Raw genomic sequence first — 23,640 nt, 5'->3', positions numbered from 1 at the left:
CCAGCCTGACCAACATGGTGAAATCCCGTCTCTACTAAAAATAGAAAAATTAGCCAGGTGTGGTGGTGCAGACCTGTAATCTCAGCTACTCAGGAGGCTGAGGCAGGAGAATTGCTCGAACCCGGGAGCAGAGGTTGCAGTGAGCGGAGATTGCACCATTGCACTCCAGCCTGGGTGACAGAGTGAGACTCTGTCTCCCCCTACCCCCACCCAAAAAAGAAAGCAGTTGTCACCATTACTGGTGGGACACTGCAGAGGTGATCCTGCTACTGGGAAAGGAAAGTGTACTTTAGAAAGCCAGAGTGGAGGCCGGGCATGGTGGCTCATGCCTGTAATACCAGCACATTGGGAGGCCAAGGTGGGAGGATCATGAGGTCAAAAGATCGAGACCATCCTGGCCAACGTGGTGAAACCCCGTCTGTACTGAAAATACAAAAATTAGCTGGGTGTGGTGGTGTGTGCCTGTAGTCCCAGCTACTTGGGAGGCTGAGGCAGGAGAATCGCTTGAACTTGGGAGTCAGAAGTTGCAGTGAGCCAAGATCGCGTCACTGCACTCCAGCCTGGCAACAGAACGACTGTCTCAAAAAAAAAAAAAAAAAAGCCAGAGTGGAAGATCGTCCAGAAGCACGAGTGTAAGGGCAAGAGCACAGTCTACACTTGAAGGCCAACCCTGCTCTGAATATCTGGTTGGGAGGGGAAACCCTAGGCTGAGGTCTGTAATGGAGTTGGGGGGCTCCTGAGGGTTGGATGGAAAGAAGAGCAAATACAGGTTAGTCTAGTCCTGAATAAAGACCCTGCTTGGCAGCCTCTAAGATGTCTTTCATTTGCTGGAACCTCTCTGACGCCCAGAAGGTATGTTGGGCCTGAGGCCCTGGCTTGTGACCTACAGAAAATGATGCTGAGAAGAAACTCCAGGGTAAAAAACTGGGCCCCGCTGTCAGTCCGAGCCCAAGAACCAGGGCTGGAGAAACTAACAAGTGAACAAACAAGAGAAGTCTTGTTTGTCCTCAACAAATCCTAGCATAGAAGTGGCCTAGAGGCCAGGTAAGGATTTTAAGCTATAGGGTATCTGACTGGAAGTAGAAACCAGGATAGCATTTCTGGGTCCCCAGATCCATTTCTAGGGTTTTGGAAGTTTTCACTAAGCATCTGTTGCTGAGCTGCACATGTGGGTTTCTGGAACAAAGCTCTAGCCGCTGTAAACACCATTTCCACTTTGTGTGGTGTAACAAGACTTAATGGGGCTGAGCCCCTAATTAGGTCTGGTTGAGTGGGTATTGCTCTCATACCCCCAACATTCTTAGCTAGGTCTCAGTTCCATCCCCAGGCTTAGTGAAGAGGAATTCCAGATTATGGTAGGAGTGCCAGAGGAAGGTAATGAGCTGCTTCTTTAAAGAAAACTGTTCTGGTTGGGCATGGTGGCTCACGCCTATAATCCCAGTGCTCTGAGAGGCTGAGGTGGGAGGATCACTTGAGCCCAGGAGTTTCAGGTTGTAGTGAGATGTGATTGTGCCACTGCACTCCAGCTTGGAAGACAGGACAAAACTCTGTCTCTAAAAAATAAAACAATTTTTAGGCTTTAAGGAGGCTGCCAGCAATAGGTCTTAGGCCTGTGAGCTGAGTTCCGTGCAGCCTCCACTAGGACCAGTTCATGGGTGAGGAATTCCACCATGGTCCAACCTCCTGATTGCCTTGACACATGGTTGGACTACAGGGGACCAGGTCAGTTCCAGCCGATATGCCTAGGATGGGATACCTCACGGACATCTACCCAGAGTAGAAGAATGAGGCCATGTGGAGCTTCCGAACTCAGAGATTCTGACTTTAGCTGAAGGTCAACGCTGTTTTTGAGGCCCTAGAACTTCTTTTAACCCTCCATAATCTCCCCTCTCAACCCATCCAACCTCAGCCCCAAGCCCCTGCCACAGACAGACCAGTCTTCTCACCGTGTGCTTGGCAACACCCCTGACTCCACTCCATCCTTCAAGGGCCAGTTCCTGCCTCCCTTCTTCAGCCCCTGGAATTCCTACAGTTCTAGTCAGTACAAGAATTGCCTCTGACTCATGAATGCATATTAGTCTGTTCTCATCAACTGGACTGCGGGCTCTCTGTGGGCAGGGGCTTTGTCTTGTGTGTTTTCTGAAACCCTCCCCTATAACAGAGCATGGTGTATAATAAACACATGCTACCTCGACAGGAATCTCTGGCAAGTTCTTCCCTCATCAACTCCCTTGATGTGCTGCTGCCGCCCAGCTGCACAAGTGGAAACAGCAGCAGAAAATGAATGCAAAGATCCCAGGGTTTATTATTGAGGGGGAAGTTGAAGGAGGGTGGTGAAGTGCTAGGAAAATAAATTCTAGACGAGAGGCAGTGGGTGTCCCTCAGCCAGGGCAAGGCATTCCTCTGGGTGATTCCATACATAGCAAGCAAATGCAATTTGCCTCATTGCCAGGTGAGGTGGGACCCTCACAGTGTTGCAGGCTTCCTTCTTTCTGGGAACACCAGCTGACCTGGGGCTCCTAGGTGCCTAACACAGCCAGGCTTTTCCTTTGGCAAACCTGAAGGTGTGCAGAGGGGCCGTAACTACGGTACAGTCTTGTGTCTGTCTGTGTGGTCCTGGCTGTGGCTGCTACCTGGAGGTGGCTTGGGTAGTGCTGGGGCTGGGGTGTAGCAGGACTGGCCCTGGGGATGTAAGACTTTGAGTCAGGGATTCATCCAGCCTGCGGGTCTCTGCCTCCAGAACAGTGGCCTCAGGGGCCTGGGCCACGGCGAGAAGTGAGTGTGAGAGGCTGTGGTGCAGGCCTGCTAGCTCGCGGCTGGTCTGTACTGAGCGGGCGATGTATTCCTCTTTCTGCTTCCACTCCAGAGTCAGCTGAGCTCGCAGCAGGGCCACCTGGTGGGAAGGAAAACCAAGAGGGAGAGCAGCTGAGGGCCCTCAAGTTGTTACAGCTCTTCCTGCTCTGTTCCTGTGACGCTTGTTGTCTGAGCATCTGAATCAACTCTACCACATTCATGAATCTCAGAAACAGGCTTTAGAGAGTTTAGGGGAAGGGCCCTTAGGAATGATAGAATCCAGTAATTCTCAATCCTGGCTGCACATGTGACTCAAATAGGGCGCTTGAAAATAACAAAGCTATTCATCAACTTCATTGAAAGATAATTTACATGTGGAGAAAAATGCCCAGATTTTAAATGTACATTTTGATGAGGCTGATAACAATATATACCCATGTATAACAACTGACTGACTTTTTTTTTCTTTTTCTTTTTTTTTTGAGACGGAGTCTTGCTCTGTCACCCAGGCTAGAGTGCAGTGGTGCAATCTTGGCTCACTGCAACCTCTGCCCCCAGGTTCAAGTGATTCTTGTGTGTCAGCCTCCTGAGTAGCTAGGATTACAGGTATGCACCACGACACCTGGCTAATTTTTGTATTTTCAGTAGAGACAGGGTTTCACCATGTTGGCTAGGCTGGTCTCAAACTCCTGATCTCAGGTGAACCGCCAGCCTTGGCCTCCCAAAGTGCTGGGATTTCAGGTGTGAGCTACCGTGCCCCAGCTCTGACTTTTTAATAGAATAGAAAAGCATTCTGAGTTTAGTAGAATTCAAAGTAATAGTTTAGGTCTAGCTACAGAGTCAGGCCCCGCCAGTAGCGACTACTGATTTCTGAAACAGGCTCAGAAATAAAAAGGTAACACTTCTTATGACTCCTGGGCCTTGAAAGGGAGAGTGGACTTTTAAGTGAGGCCTAAGAGGCAGGAAGGCTCTTCAAGTCACTTCTCTGCAAGTGGCGGCTCAAGCTGAGCTGTGTGGCCTGGAGCCTGTGCTGCTACCCAGCTCCTCTGCCTGGGGTGCAGGCAACAGTCTTGCCTGTGAGGGCACCTCTGAGGGCAGGGAGGCCAGGATGGTTCTACTTGCTCCCTCCTGTCCTCCTAGAATCTTCTGCCTGCTCCTCAGCCCTCTTCCTTCTTCTTCCCCTTGCTAAGCATGGATCTGGAAGTTGGGGGCCAGGATCATGCTTTCTTCCCAACTCCCACCCTTAGGCATATGAGAGATGGGGTTGGGACTGGGACTCTTCTTGCCTCCTGTGGAGACTGAGGTTCTCTGAAGGCAGGAACTTCCCCTGTCCCTGCTGGAGGTGTACAAAGGGCCTGAGTACAAGGGAGGGAATATGGGTTTAGAAAATCCAGAACATACCTCTTTCTGCAGTTCGGCCACATACTTGGCATCTGAGTTCTTCTGTCCTCTTCTCCCATCCTAAAGAAGACAAACAGCACTCTTGTTGGAATAGGCCTTCTCACTCAGGGCTTTCTGCAAGTTTCCTTGCAGAACCTCTTCGCAATCTTGGGGGTCTGGGCAAAGGCTATGGGCCAGAAGCATCTGAACTCAGACTGGACCTCTACGGAGCAGCAGGCCCTGAGGCAAGGAGAGGCCCCACACTAGCACAAGGGGCAATGCCCATGGAGACCTGACACAAATCATCCGAAAGGCCTGGATGGCATTTGCTTCTTTGAGGCATGTTTTCATTTAACAGAAGCACACCATGGATCTGCTTTGTGGTAGCCCTGGGGTGTGAGCTAAGGATGCAGAGAGGAAGACACGGTGCCTGCACTTGAGAACTTTCATTAAAGGACAGGGGATAGAGAGCTAGTGTTCAGCCACCCATAAACAGTGCCTCCTTGCCAGGCTGCAAGGTGGGGATGCCTCACCTAAAAGAGTGCTGGTATGGGGGAGTCTTCCTCAAGTCCTTTACCCAAAAAAGGGACACTGGCTCCAGGGAAGACCATGGACCCCCTAAGCCTGTAAACTCAACACTGTAGAAAGGTCTAAGATATCAAGCTGTGATCAAGCTCCTAGGCTTACCAGGAGCTGACAAGCGCCATACAACCTCCATACACCAGGGATCCTGAGCAGAGCCCCATGAGTCCCGCTCCTGGGCCAGCCTGTGGCACTGGTCTGGGAGTGCATAGATCTAAGTCCCTCAGAAAGCAGGGTCACTAGCCCTGATGCCACCCCAATGTTGGGCCTCTTTCTCATGGGGTAGTCAGGAGGGGCTCTCTGGATTAGTGAAGTGCTGTCAGCCTGCGATATGCAATGAGGAGGGCTGTTTCTGGTGGCTGGGGCTGGGTTCTCTATTGCTGCAGTAGAGGTAAATGGGTAAACCTGATGTGTGGGTGGAGAAGCCGTGGCCTTGCTGATATCCAGGGACCCTGCCTGGGCCGCACGCATGGCCTCCTTCTTCAGCTTCCTCCGTTCTCGCTCCACCTGCCAAGGTGCAAATAAGAAATCAGGGCTTGGCTTGGCTCTGTGACTGGAGCAGAGCTGCCTTTCTTCAGAGGTTGCCAGTGCCTGTGAGGGTATATGAGGGGACAGTAACCATGGGAAGAGAACCCCTGGCTGAGGAGGGCACAGCTAGGGCAGCCCTGAGTGCAAAGAAGTGCTCCTGAGACAGAAGAGGCAGAGCCAGCCTCTCAGGCCTTTGAAGCAAAGGCCAGCAAACTTTTTCTGTAGTAAGTACTTAGGCTTTGTGGGCCATAGCAGGGAAGTAGCCACAGACAATGCATGGCTGTATTCCAATAAAACTCGATTTTCAGAAATGGGCAGCAGGCTGGATTTGGCCCACAGGCTGTAGTTTACTGAGCTCATGCTCTAGGGGCTGCATGAGAAGTGGAGATTCATGCCCACTAGACCAGAAGAGGGGTCACCTGCTCCAAGGTGTTCCGCAGCTGGACATTGTGGCGCTGCAGCCTGCTCCTGTCAATCTCCAGCCGTGCCACCGCTTGCTGCAGGTGTTCAAGCCTTTGTCTCCATGGCTGCTTCTCCTCTATTCCAGCAGGACTAGGCTCAGCTTCTACTCCTGAGACCTGTGGGAAAGACCTGTGAATCTCACCTGGGCAGCCCCTAAGACAAGTAGGGAACATACAGAGGGCGTACAGACCAATCTGGCAGGTCTAAGCTTCAGGAACCCAGGTCCCAAGGGAAAGGGACAAACCCCGGGACAGGAGCTCACTGCTGGGCCATCTGTTCCCCCAAGCCCCCAGCTCACCTCTCCCAGCTGCATGCCCTGCTCCCCTCCAGACTCCTGTTCTGCTCTGCTGGTTGCACCTGGGCTATGTAGCCGCTCCTTCTCCAGAGCCTGTCTGGTGAGCTCCAGCTCGTCCTAGGGTACCAAGGTATGGAGCAAAATCACCCCTTGCCAACCTCATATCCAGACCCACCCACCCTCCACAGAAACAGTGGTTCAATGTTCTCCTCAGGCTTTTGTCTTATTTTTTTCCTAGAGGCTCTGAGTCATTCTAGTACAGAAACTTCATTTCACAGGTGGGTAAAACAAAGGAGCAGAGGGGCCTCGACTGCTCAAGGATATGCGGTGAGCTAGCAAGGGAGCTAGGACCAGAGCCTCCAGTTCACTTCACATCTCCTAGAAGGCTGAGCAATGACTCAGAGCACTGATGTGCTGTGGGAAGAGCATGGGCTCTGGAGTCACACAGGGCTGGGTGCCTTGTCACCACTCAGTGGCTATATGACTGGTTGAAGTATAAGTGCTCCTCCCCAAACCCCAATTTCCTAATTTACAAAATGACTACGTGCACCATGAAACAGATCAAGCCCTTGGGTTAAGTCCCTTTGGGTAAGTGGGGAAGCCTCATGCTGGATACTCTCTAGGCATCCTGTGGTTCATAAATGTTATCGGTCAAGAAGAGAGATGAACAAGAGAAAAAAAGTGGATGCGTGCGGGTTGCCTGGGAGAGAGGAAGAGCTTGGTGATACAGTCTGGGCTCTAGAGGCAGATGACTCCGATCTCATTCCAGTCCTGCCATTTATGAGGGTTTTCTTGAGATGGAGTCTCACTCTGTCACCCAGGCTGGAGTACACTGGTGTCATCTTGGCTCACTGCAACTTCCACCTCCCAGGTTTAAGCAGTTCTCCTGCCTCAGCCTCCTGAGTAGCTGGGATTACAGGTACGTACCACACACCTGGCTAATTTCTGTATTTTTACAAGAAATGGGGGCTTTGCTATGTTGCCCAGGCTGGTCTCAAACGACTGGGCTCAAGTGATATGCCTGCTTCAGCCTCCCAGAGTGCTGGGATTATAGGCGTGAGACACTGCGCCTGGTCATGACTTTCAACCAGTCCAAAGAGGACGTAACCTCTCTGAACTGCCATTCCTCAACTATAAAATGAGGACGGTAACAGTTCCTATTTTTCAGGGTAGTTGTAAAAGAAAGTGAGAGTTATAGTGCCTAGCATGTAAAACACTTAAAATGAAGTGGTCCCACGACAATGGAGGGCTGCATCTGACAGACATCCCTGTGTGTATGGAGGGGGCAGTGGGTGAAGTGACTCTGATTGGGTTGTTATTGAGTGAATACTGCTTAGTTACCGAAGAGTACGGGTAGGAAGTGCCCTCCTGCCCAATTACATACCTTACTTTTGCTGTGTCTGTAAGAATGCGCCTGAACATAGGAAAGGAGTTCCACTTACTAAGTGCTTTCTTCCTAAGCAATTCATACATATCATCCCATTTCATACCACCATTGCCTATTATACCGATGAGAAATTGAAGGTCAGAGTAAAGGCATTCACCCAGGGTCACACAACACTACTGCATTTTAAACCCTAGAACTGGACTCCACAGTTCACAGACTGACCTCCTTCTCCTCATATTGCCCTTCACCAAGAGCAGAGCCTTTTGAGTTCCCAGAAGGAACTCTCTGGGGAACTGTGTGTCTGGGGTTCCCTGGGGCTCAGTCAAGGGACCAGGATGTAGAATCGATTTCCCTGGAAAACTGGACTGGGCTTCTCTTGGCAAAAAAGATGATGCCTCTCACTGTCAAGTCAGCCTGGCTTTCCTGTTGGCCTGCTTGCTGCAGGTCTTGTGCTCAGTGCAGGGGGTACAAAGGTGACTAAGACATGGTGCTTGACCTTGAGGTTAAATATTACACCCTAAAGTCCTCTCCTAAGCTCACTTCCTCTCTCACTCAACACTACCTACAAGGAACCCATTTGTTTTAACTGTTGATGACGCCAAAGTGTCTCTGGCTTCAACTCGAAACTTCAGATCACTTTACTGACCTGCCCACTGGACACCTCCCTCTGCCTGTCCCACAGGTTCCTCCCTCCATTTCCAAACTGACCTCACATTTCATTCCTCTTTCTCACACCTGCTTCTCGTTATCTCGGTGAGCAGAGACCTGAGTGTCATCTTTGACTTCTTTCTGCCCTCTCTTTATTCCTCCCACCTCTTAGCCAATCAACTGCCAGAAGTCCTATCTCTCAGACCCACCCACATCTCCATTCACACTTTCCATCTTAGGGTACGACCTCTCCCCTGGACTTCCAGTACAGTCTCCCAGTGGGTCTTCCCAGGCCTGCTGTTGCTCCACATGGCAGTCTGAGTGATCTTTCTGAGCTGTATGTCTGATCACATTACTCCCCTGCCGCAAACACTTCACCTGCTTCCTACTTGTTACCCAGGTCCTCGGCATGACTGTAAGCCCCGATGGGTGTGGCCCCTACTGTCTTCCCGTATCTTACCAAATCCTTCCCTCTGTCTCATGCGACCTGAACTGTCTACACAGATAGTACACTTGTTCTCGCTCTCTTTTCCTTTTCCCCTGAATGCTCCTCCCCAACTTGTGCCTGGCTAGTTCTTTACTGGTCCCTTCAGGTCTAATCTTTTATTTTTTTTGAGACAGAGTCTTGTTCTGTCCCCCTGGCTAGAGTGCAGTGGCATGATCTCAGCTCACTGCAACCTCCGCCTCCCGGGTTCAAGCAGTTCTCCTGCCTCAGCCTCCCAAGTAGCTGGGATTACAGACACATGCCAGCATGCCTGGCTAATTTTTGTATTTTTAGTAGAGATGGGGTTTCACCATGCTGGCCAGGCTGATCTCGAGCTCCTGACCTCAGGTGATTTGCCTGTCTTGGCCTCCCAAAGTGCTGAGATTACAGGTGTGAGCCACTGCGCCTGGCCCAGGTCTAATCTTAAATACTGCTTTTGCCAGAAAGCCTGTTGGGACCCACTCCCAGAAAAGGGTGAGCATCCCTCCAGCATGCTAAACTCCCTGGGGCATCCTAAACTTCCCCTATTAGGCACCAACCACACTGCATTATCGTGTTTTCCCCAAGGGACTGTGGGCTCTTATCCTCTTTGTATCTCCCCAGACTAGCACAGTAGCCTGAATCCCACTGTGTTGAGGTACTCATGATCTCAGCTTTCTCATAACCCTGAGGTACCACAAGGCCCAGAGTGGTGGGCAGTCCCTGAGCTCAGCCAGACTGAGCTGTGTCCCTTGGCCCTTACTGCCCCTGGAGTGACTCACCTGCAGCCTCTGCTGTTCTGAATCTCGCTCCAGGACAGAGGCTTGTAGGAACATGGCTACCTCCTGCAGACTGCTGACGCTGGCCTTGCTCTGCACTAGGGACAGTGCCAAGTCCTGGGCCTTCACCCTCCACTCAATCTCCCTGGCTTCTGTCTGTCTCAGGGCTGCCTGTAGCCGCTCCAGCTCCCGCTGCAGCCTGGGCTCTAAAGAATAACATTTTGAAGATTGCTCCTCCACTGCGGAGGCTTTGTGGCTGTGGGGTAAGGCTTCCAGGTTGTTCCTTTGCTGGGCCTCCCTCAGCTCCAGGATCTCCTGTTCCTTTTGCGCTAGAGTCAGCTGTAGCTCCCTTAGACTCTGACGAAGGCCCCTTATCTCCTCCTCTTCTCTCTCCTGCCCCAGATTCTGCTTCTCTTGAATCACATTCTCTTGGACCCTCTGGGCCAGAGACTTCTCCAGCAGCTGCCCCTGTTCCTGCTGATGTCTTAACTCTTCATCCCTCTGGGCAAGTGCCTGCTGCAGCTGCTGCACGTCCTCCTGGTATCGGAGATCCTGGTCCTGGATCTCACCTTCTCGTGTCCTCAGGGCTTCCTCCAGCTGCCGAGCGTGTGCCTGGCAGGTGTCCAGGGCAGCTTGCAGGGTGGCAGTGCTGGCCTCCAGACTGCGGCTCAATTCTGCCTGTTCAAGCAGATGCTGCTCTTTCCCCTGCAGGGCAGCATGAGCCTTGCCAAGAGCCTCCTGCAAAGCCTCAGCCCGGCCCCGGGCGGCCTCCTCCTGATGCCGGGAGGACTGACTTTCTGCCCGCAGAGCCTCCAGCTCCTGGTCCCGTTCCTTGATCACTGCCTGGGCCTGTAGCCAGTTGTCCTGTAGGGCCCTGATCTCCACCTCATGCTCCTGTGCCTGCTCAGCACACTGCTGCTGGAGGGCCAGCAGAGCTTTCTCCTGCTCCCGAGACTCAGCCCTTAGGTCTCCCAGCACCTCCTCCAGGGCCTGGACCCGCCGTCCCTCCACTGCCAGCTCTTCCTCAAGCCTTTGTGCCTGTTCCTTGTAGTCCAGCAGCTCTTCCTGACGCTCCTTCAGTGACATCTGGGCTTGCTCCAGAGCTCCCTGAAGGGCGTCTGCCTTTTCCTTCATACTCTCCTCCTGCCCCTGGGCCTGCTGCTGTTCTTGCTGCAGAGCCTCCAGTTCCTGGTCCCTCTGGGCTACGGCTCTCTGGACCTCGTCCAGTTGACTCTGAAGTGACTGCTCCTTCAGCTCCCTTTGTTCTCTGCCTTCCTGCAGGTGCTGCTGCAGGACCACTATCTCCTGCTCTCGCTGGGACAGGAGGAGGCTGGTCTCACCCACCTTCCTGTGCAGGCCCTGGAGCTGCTGCTCTAGCTGGTCCTTGAGCTCCTGAAGTTCATGGATATGCTCCTGCTGGCATTCTACCTCCTTCTCCTTATCACGCAGGATCAGCTTCATGTGCTCTAGGCTCCCGCGCTGTGCTTTACTCGGGCCCTTCCCTTCCTCTGCCCGTTCCTGCATCACCTGCCTCTGAGAGGCCAGCTCTCGGCCTCGCTCTCTCAAGGACAGCTTGATCTGCTCCAGGTCCTCCTCCAGGATCTTGGTCTGCCGTGTTCTTTGATCCTCGAGAACCTGAATTCTCTCCTTCTGTAGCATCAGCTCCTGGTCTCTCCTCTCGAGATCCTGAGTCAGATGCTCTTTCTGCCTCTGCAGCTCCTCGATCTGTTCTCGCTGAGACTTCACCTCTTGGTCCCTCTCCTGCAGCTCTCTTGCCAGAAGGGTGCTGTGGCTCTCCAGGTCATGGATCTGGCTGCTTTGTACCTGCAGTTCCTGGCTCCTTTCTTCCAGGTCCAGCGTAAGGTGAGTCAAAGCCACTCTCTGCGTTTCCCTCTGGCCCTCCAGCTCCTCAATCAGTTTTTGTTGGCACTCCATCTTGTGATGGTTTTCCTCCAGTTCCAGGGCCAGGCATTCCAGAGTAACCAACTGCTTTTTCAGATCCTGAACCTGTCCTCTCTGGGACTCAATCATTTGGTCCTTCTTCTCAAGTTCTAGAAGCTGATGCTCTAAGACATTTCTCTGAGTCTCCCGATCCTTCTCGAGCTCTCTGATCTGCTCCCTCTGCACAGTCAGCTTCTGCTCTCGCTCCTGGACGGCCATGGGCAGATGCTCTAAAACAGACCTACACTTCTCCAGCTCCTGAATCTGTTCTTGCTGCAGATCTACCTCTTGGTTCCTCTTCTTCAGGTCCAGAGATAGCAATTCCAAAGCAGATTTCTGCATTTCCCGTTGCTTCTCCAGTTCGTGGATTTGTCCCCGCAGAGTTTCTACCTCCCCTTCTCTTTCAGCTAGGGTCTGGGTCAGGAGAGCCAAATTCTCTTGCAGAGCTTTTCCTTGGGCCACCTTCAGCTCACCCTGCTCTTGCAGAGCCTGGGCTCTCTCACGCTCACTCTCCACCTCCTCATTTTTCAGCTTCAGTGCTGAGCGAGCCGTTCTCAGGTCTTCTTCCAGGATGCCAGCAGCACTTGCCTGAGCCCTGGCTTCTGCAATAGCTGCTTGCAGGTGTTCCACCTGGGCTGTCAGGTTCTCCTTGGCTGCCTGAAGTAACTCTCGCTCACCCTGGAAGACAAGATGAAAAACCACTTTAGACTACACTTCCTTGCTACTGTCACTCCACTGGCCCTTCTCTTTCTTATTTTGTGGTACTAGCAGTGACAAGGACTTGGGCAAAAAAGTGGTGGTATATTCCACTTAAGCTGATACTGTAAAAGAGCATCGCTGCCACCTCCTAGGACTCTGCTATGCCCAGGGCAGACTCTGGTCCTTCAGGACAAGGGGCAAAAACATCAACCTCAATTCAGAAAAAGCAACTGAAAGAGGATTCACTGGAATCTTAATGATGGCCCCCAGGGACATGGAGACAGCCAGAGGAGCTGACAGACTTGCTGAAGGAAGTGGGACACATGACCACAGGCCAAGGTGGGTCCAAGGGACTACTCCTGAGGTATTCCCCACACCCCACCAAAACCAGTGCCACTTTACCTGGGCTTCCATTCTTTGTAGCTCTGCTCTCCGCAGGCGACTCTGTAAGGATGCCATAGTTTCATGCAGTTCCATCAGCTCAGATTCTAGGGAGTTCTGCTTTCCTTCCCACTTGGATTTCTCTTTAAGGAGAGGAGAGGTAGTTGAGTAAGACCCATGGTTGGGGTGGGGGAAAAGAGGGATACAGAGGCAGATGGAGGATGGGGAACAGATTCAAAGGGGAAGGCGGCCAAGAAGGAGAGAATTATATCCAGTGTCCTAGAGACATCAACCCTCTGCCAGCTGCTTTTATTTGCTTGGCAGCACTCCCTGCTGCTGCCAGCCCCAGCACTGCCTGGTAATCATCCTAATATGTCTTCATCCTCATCCCCAAGAGCCTCAGCCCTCAATTCCAGACAAGGTTGAGACAGATGACACTGGAGGTCCCTTCTAGCCCCCAATCCTATAATTGTGCAGGAGCTCCTAGAGACATGGGTGGCTCTGCTGGCTGACCCCGATTTCTGCAGCAGGCGCTGGAATCCCACTCTATTTTCGTGGCTCTCAGGGAACCCTCAAATGGCCTCAAAATAGGCCCAAGCTGTCCTCTTCTCTTTTTTTTTTTCTTTTTTTGAGATGAAGTCTTGCTCTGTCGCCCAGCCTGGAATGCAGTGGCACATTCTCGGCTCACTGCAACCTCTATCTCCCAGGTTCAAGTGATTCTCCTGCCTCAGCCTCCTTAGTATTTGGGATTACAGGCATCTACCACCATGCCCAGCTAACTCTTCTAAGTAGAAACCTGAGCTTCAAGACCCTTCCTCTCCTGTCCTTTGAAGGAGCCATGACTCTTTCCAGTCCTTGGCTGGTGCCTGGGTATGTCCTCCCCAGAGCTCCTCTCCTTGCTTTCTCCCAAATAAACTTATAATCCCTCAGCTACCAAAGGCTAACTTGGAGGACATACTTGAAGATGATAAAAATAAGTAACGTGGATGATAAAAGATGCAGTTTTATGTTCTTACAGTCCTGGCCCTGGGGTCTCCAATTTTTTTAAATTTTTAAATCTGCTGCGAGACAGAAAGTGGAAGCCCAGCCATTTCCTTCTTTCACCAAATCTGTTCCTCCTAATCTTTTCTTTCAGGATGGGCCTCAAAAGCCAAGCAAAGCAGAAAAAATAGTTCAAGGAGGTCATTACCCCTTTGGAAGTGCCTCTAGATATCATCTCACAGTTCTGGGTAAATAACAGAGTGCAGCTCGGCACGGTGGCTCACGCCTGTAATCCCAGCACACTGGGAGGTTGAGGCAGGCGGTTCATTTGAGACCAGGGCTTCAAGAGCAGCTCGGTCTACATGGCAAAACCTCGTCTTTACTAAAAATACAAAAAAATTAGCCAGGTGTGGTGGTGCATACCTGTAATTCTAGCTACTTGGAAGGTGGAGGTTGCAGTGAGCCAACATCGTGACACTGCACTCCTGCCTGGGTGACAGAGTAAGATTCCATCTCAAAAACAAAATAAAAAAATAGGTGGCTGCTAGGCCTGTTCCTGCCACTTCTCGCTCCTCACCTATCTTCCCTCTCCCTCTAAATCTCCCCACCTGTCTTGAGCTTCTCACCTTCCTGATTCTGGGAAAGCTGTCTTTGCAGATCCTGCAACTCTGTGTGGACCTGGCTCTTCTCAGCCTCAGTATCAGTTAGACGTTCTTCCAATTTCTGGACCTGATCCTTCAGATCATCCTGGGAAAGGAAGGACATGGCTAAATGTGAGTTCCTCATCTTCCACAAGCAATGCAGGGCTCAAGCTCTCTCCTCATCCTCAGCCTCTGTGGTGGGCCGCCATTGTGGATCTACTCCCAGAGAGCTGGGTTACTTCCTTTGAACGCATGTGCATTTAGCTCCCTGAAGTGACAACAGGCTCTGCTCCACTTGGATGGAACAAGAATCCCCTTCTAACCTGTCTATGTCTTTTGAAAGAGAGCTGCTCAAAGTTAGCCCAGGGGTCACCTCTTCCTTCCCGACACTTCTACTTCAAAGCTTAGCCCAAAGGCCCTATCTTCTTTCCTTCTGACCCTTCCCAAATCAGAATGAACTGCCCCTTCCTCCTAGTTCCAACAGTACATCACTTGCATTTGTTACTGATCCAATTAATTCTATCAGTTCTGCTTTCTAGTAGAATGTAGTTTTGTTCCTCCACCATGTCACAAAAATTCTTTAGGCAGAGATCAGGTCTTTCCCCCTTTTGCATCCTCAGCTCAGAGTGGCTGACATATGGGTGGCACTCAATTTGTACTGATAGGTTCACTGTGAGGTGGAATTTATGACATCTTCATTTCAGAGCATTCTTAGGCCTAGAATGCTCCTATAAATGTCAACCTCACATAGTGGTCACTGATTTCTAGGGTTTCTCTTGGAAGACTGGGTACCAAGAATAAATTCATGGCTGAGTGGAAAATGATGCAAAACAATGCCACACATCTGCCTAGGGTTTTTTTTTTTTTTTTTGAGATGGAGTTTTATTCTTGTTGCCCAGCCTGGAGTGCAGTGGCATGATCTCGGGTCACTGCAACCTCTGCCTCCTGGGTTCAAGTGATTCTCCTGACTTGGCCTCCTGAGTAGCTGGGATTATAGGCGCCCACCACAATGCCCAGCTAATTTTTCTATTTTTAGTAGAGATGAGGTTTCACTATAATGGCCAGGCTGGTTTTGAACTCCTGATCTCAGATGATCCGCTTGTCTTGGCCTCCCAAAGTGCTGGGATTACAGGCCTGAGTCACGGCACCTGGCCTGCCCAGGGTTTTATAGTTTACAAGGCTCATTCAAGATCCTCACTCATCTAATCCTCACAACTCTGAGCAGGCACTGTCTGCCCTAATATGCAAGGGAAAACAAGGCCCAGGAACTCCAAATGCTCTATTTGTGGTTGCCAGGTGGTAAGTGATAGAGGTGAAACTCGTCCCAACTTGATCTCAGGAATAAAACAGGTCAAACTGCTTCATGCATCTTTGCCTCATGCCCTTTGAGGGAGATAAAGAGTTCAGGAAAGGGGAGCAGAGAAACATACCCGAGTCTGTTGAGTCTTCCACAGATCTTGATGAAGCTTATGGAGGGCAGATGCTACTGCCTCAGTGGAGAGAGCAGTCAGCAGGGAACCTCTCTTAAAGAGGCTTCTAGCTCCATTCTGGTCTGAAAAAATGAGGAAAACCTCATCTGGCTGCCACTATGAAAAGAAAGCCAGACCTTCCCAGACACAGCCTTACCTTCTCACTGGTTCCTCCTCTCCGCAAAAGAACCCCTTCTCCGCAGTTCATTCACAGTTTGGGACAGGAACTATGGTGGGTGCTAGGTAAGGCCAGCTATTGCTTGTTACGCACTTAGTAAGTGCCAGGAACTGTGTGAGCTATTCACATCTGCAATCTCCTAACTCCTTGGTGAAATTGTAAGGTAAGTACTTTTAACGGCCTCATTTTGTAGTTAAGGAAAATCAAGCTCAGAGAAGATAGGTGACTTGCCCAAGGACACATGGCTAGCAAACAGTAGAGGTGGGGTTCAAACTCAGAACTCCCCAGTATGCAGTCAACCCTAAAGCAATATGGCTTAAGGAATAGCATTCCTCTCCTTCTCCTGGGAATGGCCTGGCTTTGGCCCAAAAGTCCTAGTTCTGGGGTGGCTATCTCACCTGGCTCAAGGCTCCAGAGGGAGGGAGCAGAGTCTCCCCCATCACGGCTCAGCTCAGGCCTGCTCTCACAAACAGACCCCAGGGCCTGCTGCAGGACAGAGTAGAGGCTGGCCAGCTGGGCCTGGGCCTGGTTCCCAGGCTGCTGCTCTGTGGCCAGTGCCTCCAGCTGGCTTTCTGTGTTGCGCAGTTGCAGCTGTAGTTGGGCTGCCTTGGCTTCCTGGGCCCACAAGGAAGCTCGTAGCTGCTGCTCTGTGATACGAGACGCCTCCAGCTCCTCCAGCAGCTGTGCTTCCTGGGCCAGAAAGTCAGCCTCCTTTTCCTTCACCTCTTGCTTCAGTAATTCCATCTGCCAAGGAAGAATTGTACATACTCTAAGCAGGAAGTGGATACCCTCTCCTCAGGCTCTCCCAGGCGAGACCCCACTCAATCCCTGTACAAACTCTGATCAGGGCTGAGAGGATTTCAGTTCAGCTCTCTGGCAGGTAGAGGGACTCTGAAATGAGTGTTACCCTAGAGATCTAACACCTGCCGACTACTGAACACATGGGCCCAGGCTGCTATGCTAATGGGCTTCAGCCCTGGCTTCTTGGGCAGATATGCTGGCTCCCTGCTATGATCAGAACTCTGGCCTGAAACCCTGACGCTGCACCTAGTAAGAGCAGTCACAATAACATAGCTACCAGGTATTGAATGCTTATTGTGTTCCTGACATTTTTATATTTCTTTAATGGTTACAGGAATTAGGAACAAGAATTATCACCCTTGTTTTATGGATGAAGAAGCTGATGTTCACACAACTAGAAAGAGGTACAGCTTGCATTCAAACTTAAGACTGTTGACCAGCCAAACCTGTGTGCCCTTAACCCCTGCAATCCACCATCTAGTTCTTACATCCCATTCCTCCCCTCCTAGTTCCATCTCTCCTCTGTACACAAGGTCTGGGGTCCTGATGTGGGCAGATTGAGTCCCTGGAAGTCTTGCTGCTGCCTGCCCGATCTGGAGTGTTACTGGTTGCTCATTCCCCCTGCTGCATCTTGCCAATCAGATCCAGCACACTTGAAAGTGGCTGTGCTGGAACTAGGCCTGCATGGGTTCCACCCCTATGGGCACTTTGCTCTGGGCTGTCAGGTTTCCCACAGGAGTCATGCCCACCTCTGGGTCAGGTTCCCAAGCCCCAGCTTGTCTAGTCCTGGCTTCCCCCTCCTGCAGGGCTGTTGAGGCACCTGCCTATCCTATAATTAGGAAAAATAGATGGGTCCTCTCCATGAGAGGACTCAGAGCAATCAATCCACTGCTCCAGGATCAGGCTTCTGCCAGGGATGCAGTGCTCATAACCAGAGTAGGAAGTACCTGGGCATTGAGCTCTCTCTGTCCTCCCTGGGCCTCCTGCATGTCCTGGCGCAGAGTGCTCAGCTCCTGTTGTCGAATAGAGTCAGCTTCTTGTAAAACAAGGAGTCTCTGTTCCTTTTCCATCAGTGACAGAGTCAGGCTAAAAAGAGAGGGGTCAGAGTGTTGGGCCACTCTCTTAGGGAATGAAAAACTACTTCCATCTGAGTATTCTTAACATAGCATTAAAAATCAAAATAGAAATAGTAATAATTATGATATAACAATAAAAGCTATCATTTATTACTTTAATAAGTGTTTCTAGGTACTTCTTGCAGAAGTGCTCCTAGGTACTTCCCATTTCAACCTCACAGGGCTTTTTTTTTTTTTGAAAAAGAGTTTTGCTCTGTTACCCAGGCTGGGGTGCAGTAGCACACACTTAGTAGCTGGGATTGCAGGCACGTACCACCATGCCGGGCTATCAACCTCACAGTTTATTCTTCTCTGGCAAATTTCACATATACTTTTTATTAGTACCTCACATTCAATCAACATGTCCAAATCTTCCCAGTCCCTCTCCTCTCTTCCCCTGCCCCTTCTTCTCTTCCCCTGCCCACCCAATCATCTCCTACTATGTTCCCTAGCTCAGTGAATGGCACTTCCATCTACACAGGTCCCAGTGTAGAACCTTGACCACTCCAGAGTTCCCCCTTCATCCTACCTATATCCAATCTATGATTATATACAATTGAATCTAATTCCCTTAACATCCTTTAAACCTCTTCTCTTCTCTCCTCCTCTTCCCCACTACCCTACCTTGGTTTAACTTTAGGATCTTGAATCAGTACAACTCTTACCAGCCTAACTTGTCTTCCTGCCTCTAGTTTCAGCACCAAAATGATATTTCCCTTCTGAAACTCCTATTTTTTTTTTTTTTTTTTGTGATGGAGTCTCACTCTGTCACCCAGGCTGGAGTGCAGTGGTGTGATCTTAGCTCACTGCAACCTCCGCCTCCTGGTTCAAGCGATTCTCCTGCCTCAGCCTCCGGAGTAGCTGGCATTACAGGCACCCACCACCATGCCCAGCAATTTTTTTTGTATTTTTAGTAGAGATGGGGTTTCACCATGTTAGCCAGGCTGGTCTCGAACTCCTGATCTCAAGTGATCTGCCTGCCTTGGCCTCCCAAAAGTGCTGGGATTATACTGTGCCCAGCCCATCCCCTTCTCAGACTCCTGCAGCACTAAGAATACAGGCTGCTCTTCACTCTGAATGGTCTTCTGTCATACCTGATATCTCATGTCATTGCACCCTTCAAATATAAGTTGTATTATATCAATTTCTCTGCTTAAAATTCTCCAGAGGTTTCCTATGAAACTCAAACTATGAACTCCTTGCTGTGACCTACCAAATCCTGAGTGCTGTGGACCTGCCCAGCTCATGCCACTCCTCATTCACCAGGCTCCAATCACACCACACCCTTTCAGTTCCACCAAACACTGTAAGCTTCTACCTGCCTCATGGCCTTTGCACATGATTTCTACTCTTTCAGAATGGAACTCCCCCTCACCCTTTTACATGGGTAGCTTCACTTCATGCTTAGTGTTGTTTTGTGGAAGAAAAATAAAATAAGTAATAATAAAGTTTAAAATAATAAGCATAACATAGATGATAGTTAACATTAAGTAAAGGTCATTTAGAAGTTATACATAGGCTAAGGAATTTAAACAGCCTCTCCCAGCACAGCTAACAAGTTGCAGCTGCAAGCTTATCTCAACCTTCCAAGCTTATCACCTGCCTCCAGACACCTGCCTCCCGCATACCTCTGTAATTCCTGTCTAACAGCAAGGTTGACTGGTCAAAATAACTAAATTGTAAGTTCTCTCAAAATTGTCACAAGTTAAATAATTTACTGTCTTTGTCTAAAACCTGCATCCTGTCTTGTTTTCCCGCCTCAAACTGCATATAAGCAAAACTGCCTTCTTTGTGGTGGTCGGCGGCCATTTAAGGCGTGAGCGTGCTGCCAGCCCGGGTGCCTGAATTAAAGTTCTCTTTGGTCTCCATTGGTCTCTTTGTCTTCTTTGGCTGGGGTTTTACTGCAACAGTTTAAATGCACCCTCCTGAGAAAAGCCTTCCTTAACAATAGTTCTAAAGTAGGTCTCTTCTCTCTCACCCTGTTTCCTCCATGTGTCATAATCTGTAGTAATTTGAGTTATTATTTGATTAATGTCTTCTCCAGAAAACTGCAAATTCTATTTGGGCAGGGACCATACAGTCTTCTTTATCACTGTATCCCCAAGCATGGTGCCTGGTGCATGATGGGTGTTTTTGAAATATTTACTAAATGAATGAAGTGCAAGCTTTGAAGACAGGAATCATGCCCTCTCCACATGGCTACATGTACATCCCAGAGCTGCAGACATGAAAGGCAAGATGGCCTGGGCAAACAACTGTCAATATCATAGTGACCATACAGCCAGATAGGCAAAAGCCACCTCCATGGCCTACCTAGCCTACCTGGCTTTCTCTCTCTCCAGCTCCTTCTGAATTTGGTTATACTCCTGGGTCTCTCTCAGCTTCTCCTGAACTTCCTGCTCCACCAGCCTCTGGGAGTCCTCCTGGGCCATGAGTTGAGACTTCAAGTCCTCCACCTGGAAATTTAAGGGCATGAAGACCAAGATGGCAGGGCAGGGGGCCAGTGGGAAAATGCTCCTCACCTAGGGCTTCAGGGTCCTTCAAGGTTTACCATAGTCAGTGGCCATTTCCAATGCTCTGGTGGTTCCACCAATCCCTACACACTGTTCTTAACCACCCACTTCCTCAATACAGTTCGGCCTGGGCCCCAGCCTCACATATGCTGCGTAGAGGCAGGCACAGATAAAAATCTTGGCTGGAGGCCGGACATGGTGGCTCACACCTGTAATCCCAGCACTTTAGGGGGCCAAAGTGGGAGGATCACGAGGTCAGGAGTTAGAGACCAGTCTGGCCAGCATGGTGAAACCCCATCTTTACTAAAAATACAAAAAATTAGCTGGGCATGGTGGTGCGCGCCTGTAATCCCAGCTACTTGGGAGGGTGAGGCAGGAGAATTGCTTGAACCTGGGAGGCAGAGGTTGCAGTGAGCCAAGATTGCGCCACTGCACTCCAGCCTGGGTGACAGAGTAAAACTCAGTCTTAAAAAAAATTTTTTTTTTGACTGGGCTGGGTGCAGTGGCTAATGCCTGTAATCTCAACATTTTGGGAGGCCAAGGCAGGCAGACTGCTTGAGATCAGCCTGGGCAACAGAGTGAGATCCTGTCTCTATAAAAATTAAAAAGCCAGGTGTGATGGTGCATGTCTGTAGCCACAGCTCAGGGGGCTGAAGTGGGAGAATCACTTGAGCTTGGGAAGTCGAGACCGCAGTAAGCTGTGATCTGCAGCACTTCAGCCTGGGTGACATAGTCAGACCCTGTTTCCCCTACCAAAAAAACAAAAAAAAACCAAAAAAGGCTGACTATAACTATGCTCAAAGGCAAAAAATGTATTATGATTGCTTTTTTAAAAATGAAAAGAGTATCACTTTGCAACCTAGTATGTAAAAATATTAGGTTTATAGCAAGGTCAGAAAGAACAACTGAAACTGAGACTGCTGGGGAAAATAGAAGCTCTGCGACCATTACAGAGAAAGAGATTACTATCCCAGGGCTCTGAGAGGCACACGCTCAACTCTGAGCACCCTCTAATTTTCCAGTCAATACCGTGGCCCACCCATCTACCTCCCAAACCAGGCAGCAGGGCCAAGGTTCTCCCTGTCCTTCAGGAGGAAGTGGGAAAGCCTGGCTGTGTTGGGGAAGGACAATGGGACTGGGTGGGGAGGTGGAGGAGACCTGTTTCTGCAGGTCCATTTTATCCTGCAGCAGGGAGCTGCTCTCTTCTTGGAGGGCAGCAAGGTCATCTCTGTGCTGCTGGGCTGCCTCCTTCAGCTCTCGCTGAACCTCCTGGAGCTGGGTCTGTAGCATCCCAATGGTCTCCTGCACAGGGATAAGACATCAGTGAATAGAGGAACTGTGTTGTATAAATACTCTTTTTTTTTTTTTTTTGGTGGGGTGGCAAAAGCTGAAGCAGGAGCCAGCAATTCACATTGTTTCCACCCCACCTTCTTACTTCATAGTCCCTCTTCTCCCTCACAAAGTGTACTGGGTCACCCAGATTTCTTGGTCAGGGTCCATGAGTTGGTAATAGTCTCTCACCCAGACCACAGCAACAGTCTCCTAACCGTATCCCTACTTGCACTTGATGCCATGATCCCCTAAAAACACACACACTATTCTCTACTCAGCAGCTAAAGTATTTAAAAATACATATATGTATATGCATGTGTGTATGTATATAAAAATAAATCATATCCTACTCCTGGTTTTAAAATACCACCCAACTGGCCAGGCACAGTGGCTCACACCTGTAATCCCAGAACTTGGGGAGATCGAAGTGGGTGGATCACTTGAGGTCAGGAGTTCATGATCAGCCTGGCCAACATGGTGAAACCCCTTCCTACTAAAAACACAAAAATTAGCCAGGCATGGTGGCAGGCACCTCTAATCCCAGCTAATTGGGAGGCTGAGGCACAAGAACTGCTTGAACCTGGAAGGTGGAGGTTGCAGTGAGCTGAAATGGCACCGCTGCACTCCAGCCTGGGTGATAGAGCGAGACTCAGTCTCAAATACATACATACATACATACCATACATACCACCCAACAGTTTCCCATTGCCCTTAGAACAAAATCCAAGCTCCTGCAATGGCTGACAAAGGGCTTCTGGCTACCGCTCCACTCCTCCTGAGTTTATCAAGCTGGAGCCACGCTGCCTCTTTTTTGTCCTTGAACTTCCCAAGCCCTTTTCTGTGTCAGGGCCCTTGCAGCAGCTGTTTCCTCTGACTAAAGTGTTATTCTAATGACAGACATTTCTTTTTTTTTTTTTTTTAATGGCTTTGAGATATAATTCACATACCATAAAATTCACTCATTTAAAGTATACAAGGTAGTGGGTTTTAGGATATTCACAAAGTTGTGCAACTATTGTTGCATTCAATTTTAGAACATTTCCATCAATCCCAAAATAAACCCCGTACCCATTCAGTCACTCCCCATTCCCCACCCCACTCCCCACCATAAATCTGCTTTCTGCCTCTATAGCATTGCCTATTCTTGGTGCTTCATATAAATGGAATCAAATAACATATAATATATGGCCTCTTTTGACCGGCTCTTCCACTTAGCCAAATGTTTTCAAGGTTCGCCTATGTTGTATCATGGAGTTGGTTTCTTTTTTAACCTTCAAGTTTCAGCTCAAATGTTACTTTCTCAGTGAGGCCTTCCCTGACACTAAGTTCAAAGTGAGCTCCTTTTCTCAGTGTATCACTCTATTTCCTTTATAGCACTTATTACAAACTCTAATAATCTCATTTACTTTGTGTCTGCTCATTTGTCATCCAACTCTGCCACAGGAATGTAAGTCCCTTGAGGGCAGGGGCAATGTGTGTCGTGCTGACTGCTGTGTCACACCTTTTTTTTTTTTTTTGAGTCAGCATTTCGCTCGTTGCCCAGGATGGAGTGTAATGGTGTGATCTTGGCTCACTGCAACCTCCGCCTCCTGGGTTCAAGTGATTCTCCTGCCTCAGCCTCCCAAGTAGCTGGGATTACAGGCATGCACCACCATGTCCAGCTAATTTTTTTTGTATTTTTAGTAGAGACAGGATTTCTTCATGTTGGTCAGGCTGGTCTTGAACTCCCGACCTCAGGTGATCTGCCCACCTGGGCCTCCCAAAGTGCTGGGATTACAGGCATCCGCCACCATACCCGGTTAATTTTTGTAGTTTTAGTAGAGATGGGGTTTCACCATCTCTAGTTTCACCAGGCTGGTCTTGAACTCCTGATCTTAGGTGATCTACCCGCCTTAGCCTCTCAAAGTGCTAGGATTACAGGTGTGACCTACTGCACCTAGCCTGTGCCATACCTTTATGTACTTGTCATGTGTCAGCACCTAGCACAGGGCCTGGTACATAAGAAGTGCCCAAGAACTCTTCATGGTTGAATGAGTAAATGAGTGCCCCTTTCTCCCCTACTCCCGAGACCACCCGTCATACCTGCTCCTTTAACTTCTGGACCTTCATGTCCTGCCTCAGCCGTTCCAGTTGTTGGCTGGCATCTGCCAGCTCCTTCTGGGTCTGCAGCAGTGTCTCCAGAAGGGACATTCTCTCCTTCTCTGTTTCCAGCTGCATCTGTGGAGGGGTAGAGGGGTAAGGACTTGTGGGCTCAGGGTTACCATGCTCACCA

The 23,640-nt window shown here is 49.9% G+C and overlaps 1 protein-coding gene across 7 annotated transcripts in view; it reads right to left on the bottom strand.

Annotated features, from left to right (window-relative positions):
- Positions 1-2,281: 2,281 nt before the first annotated feature.
- Positions 2,282-23,640, bottom strand: part of CEP250 (centrosomal protein 250) — a 57,712-nt gene continuing 36,353 nt past the window's right edge. For all 7 annotated transcript variants that reach the window (XM_012455110.2, XM_064382348.1, XM_012455108.3 and 4 more), the window contains 14 exons: positions 23,451-23,585; positions 21,195-21,338; positions 19,846-19,979; positions 17,356-17,494; positions 16,006-16,351; positions 15,391-15,512; positions 13,946-14,066; positions 12,360-12,481; positions 9,321-11,936; positions 6,044-6,157; positions 5,703-5,861; positions 5,161-5,262; positions 4,195-4,254; positions 2,282-2,893 (listed from right to left, as the gene is read on the bottom strand). In XM_012455110.2, the coding sequence (XP_012310533.2) occupies positions 2,630-2,893; positions 4,195-4,254; positions 5,161-5,262; positions 5,703-5,861; positions 6,044-6,157; positions 9,321-11,936; positions 12,360-12,481; positions 13,946-14,066; positions 15,391-15,512; positions 16,006-16,351; positions 17,356-17,494; positions 19,846-19,979; positions 21,195-21,338; positions 23,451-23,585 (4,578 nt within the window). In that variant the 3' untranslated portion in view covers positions 2,282-2,629. The remainder of the gene's footprint in view (positions 2,894-4,194; positions 4,255-5,160; positions 5,263-5,702; positions 5,862-6,043; positions 6,158-9,320; positions 11,937-12,359; positions 12,482-13,945; positions 14,067-15,390; positions 15,513-16,005; positions 16,352-17,355; positions 17,495-19,845; positions 19,980-21,194; positions 21,339-23,450; positions 23,586-23,640) is intronic.

The sequence above is a fragment of the Aotus nancymaae genome, unplaced genomic scaffold (assembly GCF_030222135.1).
Source record: "Aotus nancymaae isolate 86718 unplaced genomic scaffold, 86718_ANA_hifiasm-v0.15.2.pri h1tg000029l, whole genome shotgun sequence".
Taxonomy (NCBI): domain Eukaryota; kingdom Metazoa; phylum Chordata; class Mammalia; order Primates; family Aotidae; genus Aotus; species Aotus nancymaae.
This window is presented reverse-complemented; position numbering and strand designations above follow the sequence as displayed.